At 39.3% G+C, this 16,697-nt stretch overlaps 1 protein-coding gene across 2 annotated transcripts in view; it reads right to left on the bottom strand.

Moving 5' to 3' along the window:
- Nucleotides 1–394: 394 nt before the first annotated feature.
- GPAT3 (glycerol-3-phosphate acyltransferase 3) overlaps nucleotides 395–16,697 on the bottom strand; it is a 70,201-nt gene continuing 53,898 nt past the window's right edge. For both annotated transcript variants that reach the window (XM_003265842.2, XM_030819085.1), the window contains 7 exons: nucleotides 16,536–16,629; nucleotides 11,888–12,003; nucleotides 9,638–9,693; nucleotides 9,036–9,121; nucleotides 8,356–8,484; nucleotides 7,813–7,892; nucleotides 395–1,597 (listed from right to left, as the gene is read on the bottom strand). In XM_003265842.2, the coding sequence (XP_003265890.1) occupies nucleotides 1,498–1,597; nucleotides 7,813–7,892; nucleotides 8,356–8,484; nucleotides 9,036–9,121; nucleotides 9,638–9,693; nucleotides 11,888–12,003; nucleotides 16,536–16,629 (661 nt within the window). In that variant the 3' untranslated portion in view covers nucleotides 395–1,497. The remainder of the gene's footprint in view (nucleotides 1,598–7,812; nucleotides 7,893–8,355; nucleotides 8,485–9,035; nucleotides 9,122–9,637; nucleotides 9,694–11,887; nucleotides 12,004–16,535; nucleotides 16,630–16,697) is intronic.

Raw genomic sequence — 16,697 nt, 5'->3', positions numbered from 1 at the left:
AGTAACCTATTTGCAAGTTTTCTTTTGGGATGAAATCCAACTAGCTAGATAGATAAGAAGAGTATGTACTGATAGTGCTATGCCAGGCTTACCTAGAGAGTTAGATATAATTGCCTTAATTCACCTGCAAAATAACTGTAGTCTGCGACATTGCTCAAGGTGGAGTTCACAGGGCCAGAGTCCAAATAACTAGACTGAAAAAAAGATTTAAGCGGGGGGAGGGGAGGGGGAGAATCAGTGGCTCATGTTCTTGTTTCCCATTTGTTCCAGTCCAATAAAATCTAACTATGTCACTGAAATGAAAAACAAACAACCCTTGTTTGTAACAAGAAAGAATTTAACTTACTCAAAACCAGAAAAAAGGGGAAGAGAAGGGGGAATAATGCAACACACATTTAGAAATATAGAATTTATTTACATTCATAAGACAGTTTCACATTCTGTACATGGTTACCAGAACAGATACAATACTCTCAGTAGTTTACAACGGCATTATATTGCCGTCAAACATTGCTTACGCTGTGTGAGTTGGGGAAAACTTTCTTCCCCCTCTAAAAAAAATTAAGGCTCAGTTTCCAAAAGGTAATTATATCAGTCATTTTTCTGTTTAAGAGACTGGGAAACTTTGGGAATAAACCACAAAGGGATGGAGGGTGAGGGGTAACTCCACACATTCTCATTCATTCATACTGAAGTTACTCAATGTGATTTCTTTTTTTAAGGCTCCTTCTATCTGAAAATGTGTTTGGTTACAAAAACAAACAAATCAGTAGATGGGAGGGGTACTAGGTATAGATCTACAGCATTCAAACAAGGAAAACTAAGCTCTTTGTTACCAGTCGTTGGCTAAAATGTGGTCTACGAGCTGCCTACATATAAATGCACACACATATTAACTTTGACTCACTTTTCTCTGGCAAAGCTTACTGAATAGTATTTCTCTTCCAACACACTAAAAACATTAATTTACATTTCCTTTTGACTTTCAGAGCAGGTGGCCACAAAGTTGTCCCTTTTCCTAAATACAATCCTCCATTTTTCCTTTCAACCTTGCAGTAGACCATAACCATAATGGTCATCTTGCGCTGATGTGTAATCCCACCATTTAAGTGACTGAAGAAAGTGGCAAGACTAATTACAGAAAAAGAGTTTGGGCATTTTTGGAGAATTACCCCATCAATGAGTTCCAAACACACTTTACAAGCACTTTTTTCTATACAAATATTTCATTCAGTCCACAGTGACACCATCATTTTACAAAAGCAGAATCTGTTTTAACTCAGTAAACCACCTTACAATCCATGGGGCTAATGTTACAACAACAACAAAAGCCAAAAAGGGCACCTGTAGGTTCTGCCTCTGGCATAAAGAGGTAGAGACAATCATTCTGTAGAAAAGATTAACAATAATAAAAACAAAACAATAAAACAAAACAAAAAATAAAGCCATTCCATTTCTAAGGGCTAGTTCTAGATCTAAAAGCTGTCATCTATCCTCTTAGCTGAGAGATCCATTGCCCACAATCATCTTGCTATAATTTTTCTGCTGCTCTTCCTTAAAGATGTCCTTCACCTTTGCTCTCTTTAGTCCTCCATCCCTGCGAACAGAAAGACAAATACATAAAAGATACTTTACAGCGGTGATTTAAAAGAGTTAACTTAATAATTACATGCTGCATGATACCGTGATGCTTAGGCAGCTGGGATGAAACAAGGGAAAGAACACTGGATTTGGAAACAGGAAGACCCAGGTTTCAGTCTCTGCCCTACCACTTGCCAAATATACATTACTTTGAGGAAGGAACAATCTCTCTGATGTTTGGTTAAAATAAGTAACAATATCCCCAACTCAGTTTCTTTAGAAGTTAAGGGGTGGTGTATTAAATATTTGGATTGGCCAGGCACAGTGGCTCACATCTGTAATCTCAGCACTTTGGGAGGCCGAGGCGGGTGGATCACCTGAGATCAGGAGTTCGAGACCAGCCGGGCCAACATGGTGAAACCCTGTCTCTACTAAAAATACAAAATTAGCTGGGCATGGTGGTGCATGCCTATAATCCCAGCTACTTGGGAGGCTGAGGCAGGAGAATCACTTGAACCTGGGAGGCGGAGGTTGCAGTGAGCCAAGATCACGCCATTGCACTCCAGCCTGGGCAACAAGAGTGAAACTTGGTCTCAAAAACAAACAAACAAACAAAAATTGGATTGAAACAAGGATTATTAAAACTAGGATTATTTCTCTATATGGTTCCTTAAGGAAAACAAAATACTGGTTTTTCATCTACCTATGTCTTACTAGAAAACCACAGGAAAATTTAAAATATACACAGAAGAAACGGTAAGGGTACTGTATATGTGTGGGTAAATTTCTTAAAGATAAATGACTATTCAAAAAAGATAAATCATTGTTCAAATATAACCCTATCTATGTTTAACAAGTTGTATTTTTTTTTTTTGAGACAGAGTTTTGCTCTTGTTGTCCAGGCTGGAGTGCAATGGCAATCTTGGCTCACCGCAACCTCCACCTCCTGAGTTTAAGTGATTCTCCTGTCTCAGCATCCCGAGTAGCTGGGATTACAGGCATGCACCACCACGCCCGGCTAATTTTGTATTTTTAGTAGAGACAGGGTTTTTCCATGTTTGCCGGGCTGGTCTCGAACTCCCGATCTCAGGTGATCTGCCTGCCTCGGCCTCCCAAAGTGCTGGGATTACAGGCGTGAGCCACCGTGCCCGGTCTAACAAGTTGTATTTTCATTCAAAGCACTATATTTCCAGCATTTATAATCTTTTATATTCCAAAACAGACTCAGAATAAAACACCAAAATCATAAGTTGCATTCAACCAGAAGCGCCTGTGTAAGCAGCATTTCTTCATTCAGAGCCTGTAAATCTTTGAACTCTCTGCAGGGTGCCTGCCTGGGTATAAGAACTCTGCATGCTTTTCCTTCTTTGGACTACACATAAAGAAACAACAAACTGGAGTTGCTGGGAGTAGTTTGGACTATCATAGGTCACTATCTGGCTCCTAATCTAAAGTTTTAGATTTTAACTGCTAGGAGAGCATGGGTTAAGAACTTGCTTACTTTATACTCTGACTGTTTAATTTTAACCCAATTAAGCAGACATGTTTACCAAATGCTTTCTGATGATGATGAATGATCATAGGTTAGCCAGTGAACTCAATGCCATGTGGACAGAACTTGACCTCCATAGAGACACCGGCTTGAGACAAATGCAATGTTCTGGCTTCTAGAGTCAAATCTAAGACACAGCAATAAGTCCTCAACTTAAAAACAGACTGTGATCCACAAATCATCCAGGGGGTCAGTTGTGGGAGGTTTTCATGAAACAAGATTATAAACTGTTGTTAGGTCCACAGAATTGTCCATCCACATAAGCCTCTTTTATCCAATGAGCTTCTTCTATTAACAGCATTTACCTGAATTCTGAATAGTGAGAACTAAGAAAACTAAAGAAATAAGAAAGGCCTTTCTCCTTTCACGAGATCCAAGCCCAAAACAGGCAAAAATTTAAGTCTTGAGCAATCTGACATCATTTTGTACAATTCTCCTTCCCAAGCACCCAGTAAACCTCATGCTGCTCTAAGCACTTAAACTGTGACTTGCCACCCCCAGAGACTTCAAAATTTTATCCAATTCCCATTTGCAATGGCAGCAGGTCTTAGTTCTTAAGAAAGGGAGCAGCCATATGTAAGAGCCAGTTTAAGATCATAAAATTATATTTTCACTCAATCTGTGAAAAAACAATCTAGATATGTTAATTCATAACCAATAGGTACATGACAAACATATCTAGAAAGGCAATGAGGCCACTTTCTTTTTTTTAAGAGGCTAGGTAATTAAAAGTAATTTTATTATACAATTGCATACGGCCTGAAAAAAGGAAACTGGACTATTCCGAGGATCATTTTTGACGGATTTAGTTCAGCCACTCTGATGGAGAGTCAGTACTTGGCTGACTCCCCTAGGTTGTTCTTGTCTCTCAAGGCTTTCTTCCCTTCCTCTGTGTCTGAGACTACAGACACTGACTTCAGGGTAGGAGCAGGAGGGCTGAGTGTCAGGTAAGATAAAGAGTGAGTAAAGAGTTTTTTTGTTTTTTCTGTTTTTTTTTTTTTTTTGAGACGGAGTCTTGCTCTGTCATCCAGGCTGGAGTGCGGTGGCGCGATCTCGGCTCACTGCAAGCTCCGCCTCCTGGGTTCAAGCAACTCTCCTGCCTCAGTCTCCCAAGTAGCTGGGACTACAGGCGCCCACCACCACGCCCGGCTAATTTTTTGTATTTTTAGTAGAGACAGGGTTTCACCATGTTAGCCAGGATGGTCTCAATCTCCTGACCTCGTGATCTGCCCGCCTCAGCCTCCCAAAGTGCTGGGATTACAGGCGGGAGCCACTGCGCCCGGCCGAGTAAAGAGTTTTAAATAAGGAAAAGGAACCCAGTTGCACATATGACCGCGGGTTATAGGACATTTGTGGACCAAGGTCATTTTATATAGTTTTGTGATGCTATGATTCTGTCATTTAGTTTAACATATTCCAATGTAGACAGTGTAATACAAATGTTTAGTCTTAACCTATACCTTAGGACTAGTCAGTTTCATACTCCAAGGTGTATGGAACTCAAGTCATACACCTTGTTAGTCAAGAACTCATACTCCAGGGTGGTCAGCTAGCATTTAATCAGAAGGCCGCCTTTCAGATATGCCACTAATGGCTTCAGCTATCTTTATCTTTATTGCCCATCAATTCCTCAAGCTTTGTTAATTAGCATAACAAATTTTATTTATTTGTTTATTTATTTATTTGAGACAGAGTCTCGCTCTGTCACCCAGGCTGCAGTGCAGTGGCACGATCTCAGCTCACTGCAGCCTTGACCTCCTGGGTTCAAGGATTCTCCGGCCTCAGCCTCCCGAGTAGCTGGGACTACAGGTACGTGCCACGGCGCCCAGCTAATTTTTGTATTCTTTTTGTAGAGACAGGGTTTCTCCATGTTGCCCAGGCTGGTCTTGAACTCTTAAACTCAGGTGATCTACCCACCTCAGCCTCCCAAAGTGCTGGGATTACAGGCATGAGCCACTGCACCAGGACGTTGCATAACAAATTTTAGAAATGAGTTTTCACTGTAGAAATTAGTGGTTTGTTAATTTGCATAATGGATATCAGAAACTGGTTTACCTGGACGCAATTAGTTGTATTCACGCTACGTGAATGGATAAATAGTTTAGTGATATTCCCCACCCTTGCATAACGGAGTACAGTAAGTCCTCCCTGAACATTGTTGATAGGTTCTTAGAAACTGCAACTTTAAACAAAATGATGTAAAACAAAACTCAATATTTTTTCTCATCAACATTATAAAGAAACAACATTGAACAAAATGATGTTGTTTATTCAAGAACCTACTATAAAGTCATTTTGCTTAAGGCCTACAAGAACCCATCAATGATGTGAAGTGAATGCTTACTGTATAGTATCTAGCCAGCCCTTCTTCGAGAGGCAGACACCTTAAACCATCCTCTGCTGGTTCAGGAGGGTCCTTGGTTTCCTGGCTGACAGCCTAACTCAGTTGGCCAAATCCTGCTCCTAGAAACATTGCTACAATTGCCTCAAATAAACTGTTCATGCAAAGTGTTTGTGAAACACCAAAAAAGACAGCAGGGACTTTATTAACTGTATAGGGCTTGAAGTATAGACTGTTTCATGACAGCCTGCTAATTTAACATCCTGTATGTAAATAAGAATCCAATCTCCCGGCCAGGCTCGGTGGCTCACGCCTGTAATCCTAGCACTCTGGGAGGCTGAGGCAGATCACCTGAGGTCAGGAGTTGGAGGGCAGCCTGGCCAGCATAGTGAAACTCCATCTCTACTAAAAATACAAAAAAAATTCGCCGGGCATGGTGGTGCATGCCTGTAGTCCCAGCTACTCAGGAGGCTGAGGCAGGAGAATTGCTTGAACCCAGGAGGCAGAAGTTGCAGTGACCCAGACTGCAGCACTGCACTCCAGCCTGGGTGACAGAGAGGACTCCATCTCAAAAAATAATAATAATAATTCAATCCCCCATTATAATGTAGGTATAGTTAACCTTCACTGATATAGACTGAATGTTTTTGTCCCCCCAAAAATTCATATGTTAAAGCCCTAACTACCAATGTGGTGCTATCTGGAGATGGATCCTTTGGGAGGTAATTAGGGTTAGATGAGCTCATGAGGGTGGGGCACTCATGATGGGATTAGTGCCCTTAGAAAAAGAAACACTAGAGAACTTGCACTCTCTCTTCATGTCTGCACAAAGAAGAGATCATGTAAGCACACAGGAGAATGCAGCTATCTGCAACACAAGAGGAGAGCCCTTATCAAAAACTGACCATGCTGCACCCTGATCTCAAACTTCCAGCCTTTAGAACGGTGGGAAAATAAATTTCTGTTGTTTAGGCCACCCATCTGTGGTACAATAACTCCCCCCTTATCCAAGGTTTTGCTTTCCATAGTTTCAGCTACCCACAGTCAACCATGGTCTGAAAATATTAAGATATTTTGAGAAAGAGACAGACCACATTCACATAACTTTTATTAGTCAGTGTACTATTATAATTGTTCTATTTTATCAGTTGTTATTGTTGTTAATTATTGTTGTCAATCTCTATTACTAATTTATAAATTAAGCTTTATCATAGCTATGTACATATAGAAAAAAACATAGTCTATATAGGATTTGTACTATCCATAGTATTAGGAATTTACTAGGGCACTTGGAACATATCCCCCATTATCCAGAGGGGACTACCGTATTTTGTCTGGTAGCCCAAGAGGACTAATACATTCACCTACATTCAATCTTCCTCAAACAAACAAAAACTAAAGCCATAGTGATCCATAACTAAAATATTTCACTTATTTCCCTTTTCAAGTTGTTCAGTTTTCTTAAAATATAGTTATAGCTAGAGTTAAATATGAATGAGCCTGTAAGTAGCCCCCTGCCTCCCAATGCCCACCCCACTCACAAATCCATTCCCCCTTTCTTCATCAGAAAAAGAACCCTAAATGTGAGATAGGCATATGGCCACCCAGAGCAAAGACTACATTCTCCAGCTTCCTTTGCAGCTAGGTGTTATCACATGACTTGAGTATAGCCAATGGATACAAGTATAAGTGGGATATACAACTCTCAGTTTGTGCTCTTAGAGATGGGTGTGTCCTTTTTAAAATTCCTTCCTCATAGCCATTTGCTGTACACACTGAGTAGAGTTGGAACAGCCATCTTAGACCATAAGAGAAGCACAAATTGATGAGAGTAAAGCAACACAGATTCAGCCGTTACCAGCCTTGACTGGTTATGTTTAAGTGAGAAATAAACTTCTATCTTACTTAAGCCATTGTTATATATAAACCATTATTACTTTCAGCTAAACCTATAACTGACTAGAATAATAAATGACATTATTACCAGTGATTTTTTTTAATTAAAAAAAAAAAAAGGCCAGGAACAGTAGCTCATGACTGTAATCCCAGCACTTTGGGAGGCTTAGGCAGGAGTTCAAGCCCGGGAGTTTGAGACCAGCCTGAGCAACACAGGGACACCCCATCTCTACGAACAATTTTAAAATAGCTGGGCATGGTGGCAAACACTTGTAGTCCCAGCTACTCAGGAGGCTGAGATGGGAGGATCCCTTGAGCCCAGGCGGTCAACGCTACAGTGAACTATGATCATGCTACTGCACTCCAGCCTGGGTAAAAGAGTGAGGCATTCTCTCAAAAAAAAAAAAAAAAAAAGTGATAGTACTTCTGAAAGATCTCTTACCAGGGAAGTTCAGTCAGGCCTCCTTGTATAGCAATAGCAGACTTAACTCTGTTAGCAAACTGGACTGCATCTTCTCCTTCCTGGTTTAAAAAAAAAAAATTGCAAGAATCTCTTAGTTATCAAGTTTTTAATACCATCTCATAATCATTTGTATTTGTTTTAAAATATAAGATTCATATTTCAGCTCAAATGCTTTCTATTCTTAATCAATCATAGCAAATATCATTTGTTCTATCAAGAAAATGCAGTGCTGTATTGTTTCATTTTTTTACCATGTGCATATATTTATTACGCTCTTTATTAGTCTTACCCAAGATAATATCTATAGGTTCAATAAACCAACAGCAATTATAAAACCATCATGGAAAATAATCTCTAAATATAAAATGGTCTGATTTAAAGTGAGCTAAATACATTAATAAAAAAATGACTCATTTGCTGAGAAAGCAGAAAAGCATGACATGGAGAAGGGAGACACCCAGATTTTCAGGTGAAGGTCTCCTTGCCGCTACCTGATTAGATAAAGTATTAGCTAAGGAATACCTCTCTGGTCATGGGGGGCATGTACCACACGTCACAGACGATGGCCCAGCTGGTCATCATTCGAAGCAGGTAGCTCACCATGTTGTATTTACTACTGTTCCAAAATGCATCACCAAACTGAGGGTTATACTGAGAAAAAAGAAAAGAAAATACATCTCAGTTATGAACTAAGGGTGGTTTCTCATACATGCCCAATGTTTTAAAGGTGGTAGGCCAAACAGTTTTATCAGGCTCTAAGGAAAAGAGAAGTTATTTCACTTGATAGAATTTATCAAAAAAAAAGAAAAAAGAAAGTAAACTGGGCCAGCTAACACGTCTGACTAGAGCTGACTGCTTTTCTAAATAGAACCAAAGAGCACACCAACAAGAGTTATTTACATGACTATTAAATATCTGTCTCCACACTTAAATAGAAGGCTGATAAAAGCAGGAACAGAGAATCTGTTTCACTTAACACTACAAGCAAATACAACGCCTGGCACAGAGTCACCCAGTACACATCTATCTACGGATAGAGAGCGAGTGCATGAGAAAGCAGGGGAGGCAAAGTGCGGAGGACTGGTGCATCCGAAAACTGGTGTTCCTCATTCTTGCAAATTTTAAGTTTGAAATGCTACCAAAATAAAATTACCAATCAAATATCTTTATAATAATTATTATTCTTATGGTATCTGTTTTACCTTAATTGCAACTGGATGTATGGTTCCTCCAATTTCAAAGCTCCCCTTTTTAAACATCATGACTGAAGTATTGTTGATGCAAGTTCCTGCAAGGGGGTGAGGGTAGGAGCGTGAATATTTTTAAAGGCAGTCATTTTAAAAATAAATTTTTAAAGAAATTGTTTTGATATAAAATAATTTAAAATATCAAAATTACAGGCATCGTACTACCATATCACAAACGAACCCCTGCCAAGGTAGTAATCCGATAGTTCTAACTAAGCAGGTTTAACAACAAGCTTTTACTTTTCTACTGAACACTCTATGGGCCTATGGGAACAACTCCTCAACAGGTGAAATTTCAATACATGTAACCCTTAAAGTCATGGACAATTCTGCTCTCAGTTCACTACCCAGAAATGACTTTTGAATTAAAAAGGTAACATGACTTCCATCAAGTCTCAAAAGAAAGCAAGGAATTAATAACTCAGAGAATGCCATCTCATTCCTCTAAAGGCAGAGATCTGGGCTAAGGTTGCCAATTCCATGGCAGTTCTATTCCTCACACACTTTTGATGGTTTGTTGTTATCAACTATAGCTCGGTAGGCAGGCCCATTCTTACCTTCAGGAAAAATTAGTATGGGTAATTTCTTCTTATCAGCAATATGTTCTTTTAGTCTACGGAAAAAAAAAAGGATCAAAATTCTGCCTTTATAAAGAGAGAGATGGATGTCCTTTTTGATATTCTTTGCACTTTACTGACACAATTGTGAAGCAACAAGGAGAAAATAATTGAGATACCGGTAAAAGAAATACATTTGAGTTGTTTCCTTTCCAAAAAAGTATAAGAAGATCTGCACCACTATAATTTCTCTAATTTCAAAGTAAGTCATTTTTTTTTTTTTTTTGAGATGGGGTCTCACTCTTTCATCCAGACTGGAGTGCAGTGGCATGATCTCAGCTCACTGCAGCCTCCACACCCTGAGCTCAAGCAATCCTCCCTCCTCAGCCTCCCAAGTAGCTGGAACCACAGATATGCACCACCACGCCCTGCTAAGTTTTTGTATTTTTTGTAGTGATGGCATTTCACCATGTTGCCCAGGCTGGTCTCAAACTCCTGAGCTAAAGCAATCTACCCGCCTCAACCTCCCCAAGTGCTGGGATTACAGGCATGAGCCAATGTGCCTGGACTAAAGTAAGTGATTTTCAGTGTCTTCGCCTATTCTTAAAAAAGAATATTAGACAGTCATTTGACATGGACTCTGGAGCCTCTGTGTCATGAGCTTTGTGCTCTTCTCCATGTACTTAGGTTTCCTCATCTGAAAAATGAGAATATTGGGTTGCTGGACCTACCTGCATTATGGCCATTAAGTACAAGACAATCCTTAAATGATTCAGGTTGAACTTTCCATTTGCACACCATGAAGCTGAGAAAGACTGACATTCTTCCAGGCTTAGGTCCTGTCCTCCCTGCAACCAACCCTATATTCCCAACTCCTCTCCAGAGCTGGTAAGCGCTGAGGTAGCCAGACTGCAGCTGCCAGAGTGTCCCACTGCCAAATGATCTCAAGATAGGGAATCGTTTTTCTAACTTGAAGCAGATTCAGCAAGTACTTTTCATTATATTCTTAAGAGTAATGGACTACCTTTGTGTTTATAGAAGCGATAACCAACGTGCCTTCAGTTAAAGGCCTCAGGCCAAAAGCTGTTTCCTAATAAAGGTTTCTGGTAGTTCATCTCTACCCTAAACCCCAGAGGTTCCTTCTCCCATTCCTCTGCCTCTAGCTGGATCTTCTTTTTTTTTTTTTTTTTTTTTTTTTTTTAAGACAAGGTCTCCCCCTGTTGCCCAGGCTGGAGGGCAATAGTGTAATCTCAGCTCACTGCAGCCTCAACCTCGTGGTCTCAAGCGATCCTTCCTCCCAAGTAGCTGGGACCATAGGCATATGCCACCACATTTGGCTAATTTTATTTATTTTTTGTAGAGATGAGGTTTCACTATATTGCCCAGGCTGGTCTTGAACTCCTGGGTTCAAGCCATTCTCCTACCTTGGCCTCCCAAAGTGCTAGGATTACAGATGTCAGCCACCATGCCCAGCTTCTAGCTGGATTTAAGTGATAACAATCATTCAGCAAACACTTAATCAATCATATATTTAGCAAGTAGTTATCAAATATTTAACCTTCAAAGTGGTTTTTTTTTCTTTTTTATATATTTTTTATTGAGGTAAAGTATACATATCTAATTTATTTTTTTAATTGTTCATACTCAAGTGAGATCATATCTAATTTAAAGGTGGTAATTTTTATCTTTGAAAATTCAGTGACTGGACTATATCTAAGTCACAGCAATATAAATACATTGGCCTTCTAATCCCATCATATATCCCACCATGACTACAGAATCACATTTTTAAAAAATCTGGTTAAGACAGGTGATTTGCCAGAAAAATCCAACAGCAAACAGAGCTGTGTTTTAGTTTTTTTTTTTTTTTGAGATAGAGTCTCGCTCTGTCGCCCAGGCTGGAGTGCAGTGGCGCAATCTCGGCTCACTGCAAGCTCCGCCTCCCGGGTTCACGCCATTCTCCTGCCTCAGCCTCTCCGAGTAGCTGGGACTACAGGCGCCCGCCACCACACCCGGCTAATTTTTTTTGTATTTTTAGTAGAGACGGGGTTTCACCGTTGTCTCAATCTCCTGACCTCGTGATCCGCCCGCCTTGGCCTCCCAAAGTGCTGGGATTACAAGCGTGAGCCACCGCGCCCGGCCCTGTTTTAGTTTGGAGACTCAGTGCTGCTCGGTCCTCTTTGGTAGCAAGGCCAAGATTGATCAGCTTTTGTGCTACTCCAGTGAATGCTGAGTAATTCCACTGCTTACCTCTTAGTAACCAGGTGTCGATCCTTCATTTCTGAGCGTTCAAACCAGACATGAGGACAAGCCTTGACCATAGCTCTCTGAATAATTCCCATCAAGCCGCCATGAACCTGGCCAACCTAGAAGTACCATAAGAAAACGAAAAAATGTAAAAGGCACAGTTGTCCAAAGAAAGTTTTTTAAGTACCAACAAATTTCTATTCTCCACTCAAAAATAAGATTGGCCTTCTACTGACTGAAGTTCTTAGTCTGATCAAATAGCCTGAAAGGCCAAATGTAAGAAAAAAGGTATTCTTTAGTAGCACCTTTGAATTTTAAGTTATGTTGCTGTGCTAGCAATCCTCTAACTTCAAAAAGTAGAGGTTTTTCAACTTGGTCAAGATTAGCGAAATGCAAATTAAAACTACACTGAAATACCTTTTCAAACCCATCAAAACACTGACAAAGATTTAAAAGCTTGACAATACACTCTGACATAAGTCTATGGATAACTTTCATACATTGCTTGGTGGAAGGGAGCAGATTACGACACAAATGGAAAGAAATTTGGCAACATCTACAAAATTGCATGCACACTCATCTTTCATTTTAATAATTCCTCTCCTAGAAATTTACCCTGAAGATATACTTCCAACAAAATGAAAATATATATGCACAAGGCTATTAACTACAGCATTACTTGTTATGGCAAAATATTAGAAACTACCTAAATGTCCAAATAGAAGAAATTAGATAAATAGATAATGGCACATACAAATAATGGAGCACTATGCAGCTGGGAACAGAGCAAGGTTGATCTCTATGACTGATAAAGAGTAATTTCCAGGAGATATTGTTAAATGAAAAAGACAAAAGAACAAATATAGTATGCTACCTTTTGTATAAGACTAAAAAGGGAAATAATACCCATACATGTGTTTATCTCTACAAAAAGAAATACAGAAAGGATAACCAAAGTCAATGAACCTACAAGAGTAGGAAGGAATGGGATGGAATGAATATGGAAGGTAGTGGCACTTCAATGAGTATACCTTTTCTGTTTAGTTTTGACATTTGGAAGCATATTGATACCCTACATATTCAAAAAAAATTAAATCAGTAAGGAGGGAATGACAAACTAAAGCAAACTGAAGCCATGAAGCCAATGAACCCAATTGTATTTTAAATGAATAAAAGAACAGCATTAAAGGAAGGGGGAAACATCCAAAAAAACTTACAAAGACAGTATCTGACCACATACCCTCCATCTTGGATGGCATTGTAAGAACTGCAAAACATCCTGAACTCTTTTTACTACCTTTTTTTTTGTAGTAGTGAAGCAATTCTGAAATAATTTTAGATGTATCATAGAACTGAGAAAATGAGTAAACATATTGATATTGTTGGGAAACAGGATTTTCACTATGAAAACGGGAGATAGAAATATGAATTGAAGGAAAGCAAGAAAGAACCTTAAGAGTTGGATGTATTCAGATTTCCAATGTAAATATTAGAAATAAATAGTAAATATAGGCCAGACGTGGTGGTTCACACCTGTATCCCCAGTACTTTGGGAGGCTGAGGTGGGAGGATTACTTGAGGTCAGGAGTTCAAGGCCAGCCTGGCCAACATGGTGAAACCCCATCCCTACCATAAACTACAAAAATTAGCTGGCTGTGGTGATAGGCACCTGTAATCCCAGCTACTTGGGAGGCTGAGGCAGGAGAATCACTTGAACCTGGGAGGCGGAGGTTGCAGTGAGCCGAGATCACACCACTGCACTCCAGCCTGGACGACACAGGAGGACTATGTTTCAAAAAAAAAAAAAAAAGGCCTGGCTCAGTGGGAGACCAAGGTGGGTGGATCACCTGAGGTCAGGAGTTTGAGACCAGCCTGGCCAACATGGCGAAACCCCGTCTCTACTAAAAATACAAAAATTAGCTGGGCATGGTGGTGGGCACCTGTAATCCCAGCTACTAGGGAGGCTAAGGCAGGAGAATCACTTGAACCTGGGAGGCGGAGGTTGCAGTGAGCCGAGATCACACAACTGCACTCCAGCCTGGGCAACAGAGTGAGGTGCTATCTCAAAAAAAAAGAAATTTTAAATATAAACATATTAAAAATACAAACATTTTACCCACGTTTTTATAGGGAGAGACAGAAGAAGAGAGCTTTTCCCAGTGCCTGAGAAAGCAAATGACAAAGCAAATGAAGCACAATGTTACCAATAGGTAAATGTGGATAAAGGACATAAGGGTGTTCTAATGTGATTTCCTTATTATTACAACTTTTCTGTAAGCTTGAAAATATTTCTAAATTTAAAAAAGTAGAGGTCTTTGTCTAGAAGGAAAAACAAGACTAGAAAAGTCACTGAGTGAGGTAATGGATATGTTAATTATCTTGATTTAGCCATTCTATGATGTATACATCTATCGAAACATCTGTTGTATACTATAAATATATATAATTTTTATTTGTCAATTAAACAATAGATTTCTTTTAATAAAAGGAGAGTCACTGAGATCTTTGATGTTCTTTCAATACAGAGTTTATGTTTAGTCAAAAGAGGCCAATTATGATGTCTGGAGGCTAATGGCATGGTATCATCACACATCTGCCTTACGCCACCTCCAATTTAAATTCAATCAGCTTTAGTTTTCTACACTCAACCCACCGGACAGTTTACAGTTACTATGCTTTTCTAAATTTTGGCTAATATATTGTAATTGCAGTTATACATGATCCAAAAGTAAAGCAAATGCCAACAAAGTTCTGAGGTCCTTGGTTACAAATGGGTTATACTCTACTCTCTGTTGACCAGAATACAGGAGGAATATGATTTCTGAAACACAAAACCATGACCAAGGAGTGTTATGGTTTGCAACAGTTTTGGGAGGTGAGGCATAACGGGAGATACTGAGGCCATGAGGGTGCTTTCCTCATGGATGGATTAATGCCCTTATAAAATGGCTCTGGGAGTAGGTTTGCTTTCTTGGGCTTTTGGCCCTTCTGCCTTATACCATGTGATGACTCAGCAAGAAGACTCAGCCAGATGCTGGCACCTTGATATTGGACTTCCCAGCCTCCAGAACTGTTAGTGAATATATTTGTGTTCATTATAAGTTACAGTCTGTGGTATTCTGTTATAGCAGCACAAAATCAACTTAGACAGGCAGATTGGTTGCCTAAGCCTCTGCTTCCTCATCTGTAATAAAATCTCAGACCTAACCTGATTGGATTACAGGGAAGGTCAAATATAACGCATGAAAGTGTCCACATAAATACAAGGATTATTACATACACTCAGAACTGTGCTGGGGGGTCTAGGGTGTTAACATGAGGGTCCTTGGATGATCTTTAAGGAGACCCACAAACATCTGGAAATTATACATAAAATTGTTGTTTGTATGATGCAGATATGGTTGGTTTTTTCTTTAAAAAGGTACATAAGTATCAACTAATTCCTAACCTAAGAAAAGATTAAGAACTACCAATTCCCATAAGTCTTTTCATAAAGGTGGCTAACGCTTTCTTAGATTCAGAAAGAGCTCCATTATTTAGAGAAATTTAATAACGTGTTAAAATGTAGTATCCATGAGTTATATATCTGACCATGTATTTTAGACAGATTAAACACATGGCAATAAGGAGAAATTTTTGCAAAGGCCTTCAAAATCCCCTTAATGATTGTGTAACCCATGCAGAGTCAAATACTTGCACATGTGCCAATACTCTCCACCTTCCTACTTGCAGCGACATTTAATCAAAAATGGCTCCCTTCAAATGCCTTCTCAGAAAAACACACCAAACCATGACTATCAATCCCTGGAACTGGTAAGTGAAATAAAACCTATCTACTCTCCCTGAAGCCCAACCAACCACCATGAAAATATGAAAAGGCAATCCCCTAGGACACTTGTCCAGACATTCTATGCCAAACACCAACTGAATGCATATTTAACCACCATGCAGCTTCAATTATCCTGCAGAATTTACCTTACACAGAAAGGAGATGCAGGAAATCTTGACAAATTTGCAAGGGCAACAGAAAACACAGATTTGAAAAAAAAAAAAAAAAGAATATGATTCCTGTATTCATCCCCAAGAAAGGCTATTTTGAGGTGTACAGTTTTACTGTGGGCTTTGTAGTTTGTTCTTGGGTTTGTTTCATTTTCTTTTCTTTTGGGGCTATGGGCAAGGACTGAGAAAGACAACTTGATATAAATATTTGCCTTTCTTGCTAGATCCTCATTAAAGAGCCAGATTTCTTTTAATTGCATATAAGTCCCTGAAGGAAGAAAGAACTAATTGGCTGGCTAGGGGATATGTGCAACTGTAAAAAGAAAGAATTTAATATTGCAAATATTATTAAACACTGGCAGGGATTTTACAAGGAAAATGGAATCAACTTTACAAGGTCCTATTAAGCTCAAGAATGTCTGCATTTCAGTAAGTTAATTTTTTACCATCTTAAATATAATGGCTATTTTTCCTTCCTTTTCTTGCACTACATATTCCTCATGTAAATATATTACATAACTTATATAGCTACAATAGTATAACGCAGTCAAATTTCTAACGTGAAACCAACTTGCTAATTTGTGCCAAAATAAAAAGTTTGACCAATCCATAAAACATGCAACTACTTGAAATATCAATGAGCTGCTCTTACCATAGCATAACATCCATCCGTTGTCAAGATTAAAACATCAATTGGGGAAGTATGGTTGGCAACACAAATGCCTCCCTTCTGGGGTCTGTACTGCCTGCAATTACAAACAATGGAAAATTCGAAGTCTTCTAAAATAGCCACAGCATGTAAATACTCATCTTA

The sequence above is a fragment of the Nomascus leucogenys genome, chromosome 9 (assembly GCF_006542625.1).
Source record: "Nomascus leucogenys isolate Asia chromosome 9, Asia_NLE_v1, whole genome shotgun sequence".
NCBI lineage: Eukaryota > Metazoa > Chordata > Mammalia > Primates > Hylobatidae > Nomascus > Nomascus leucogenys.
Note: the sequence above shows the minus strand (reverse complement) of the source record. Positions and strands in the feature narration are given on the sequence as shown.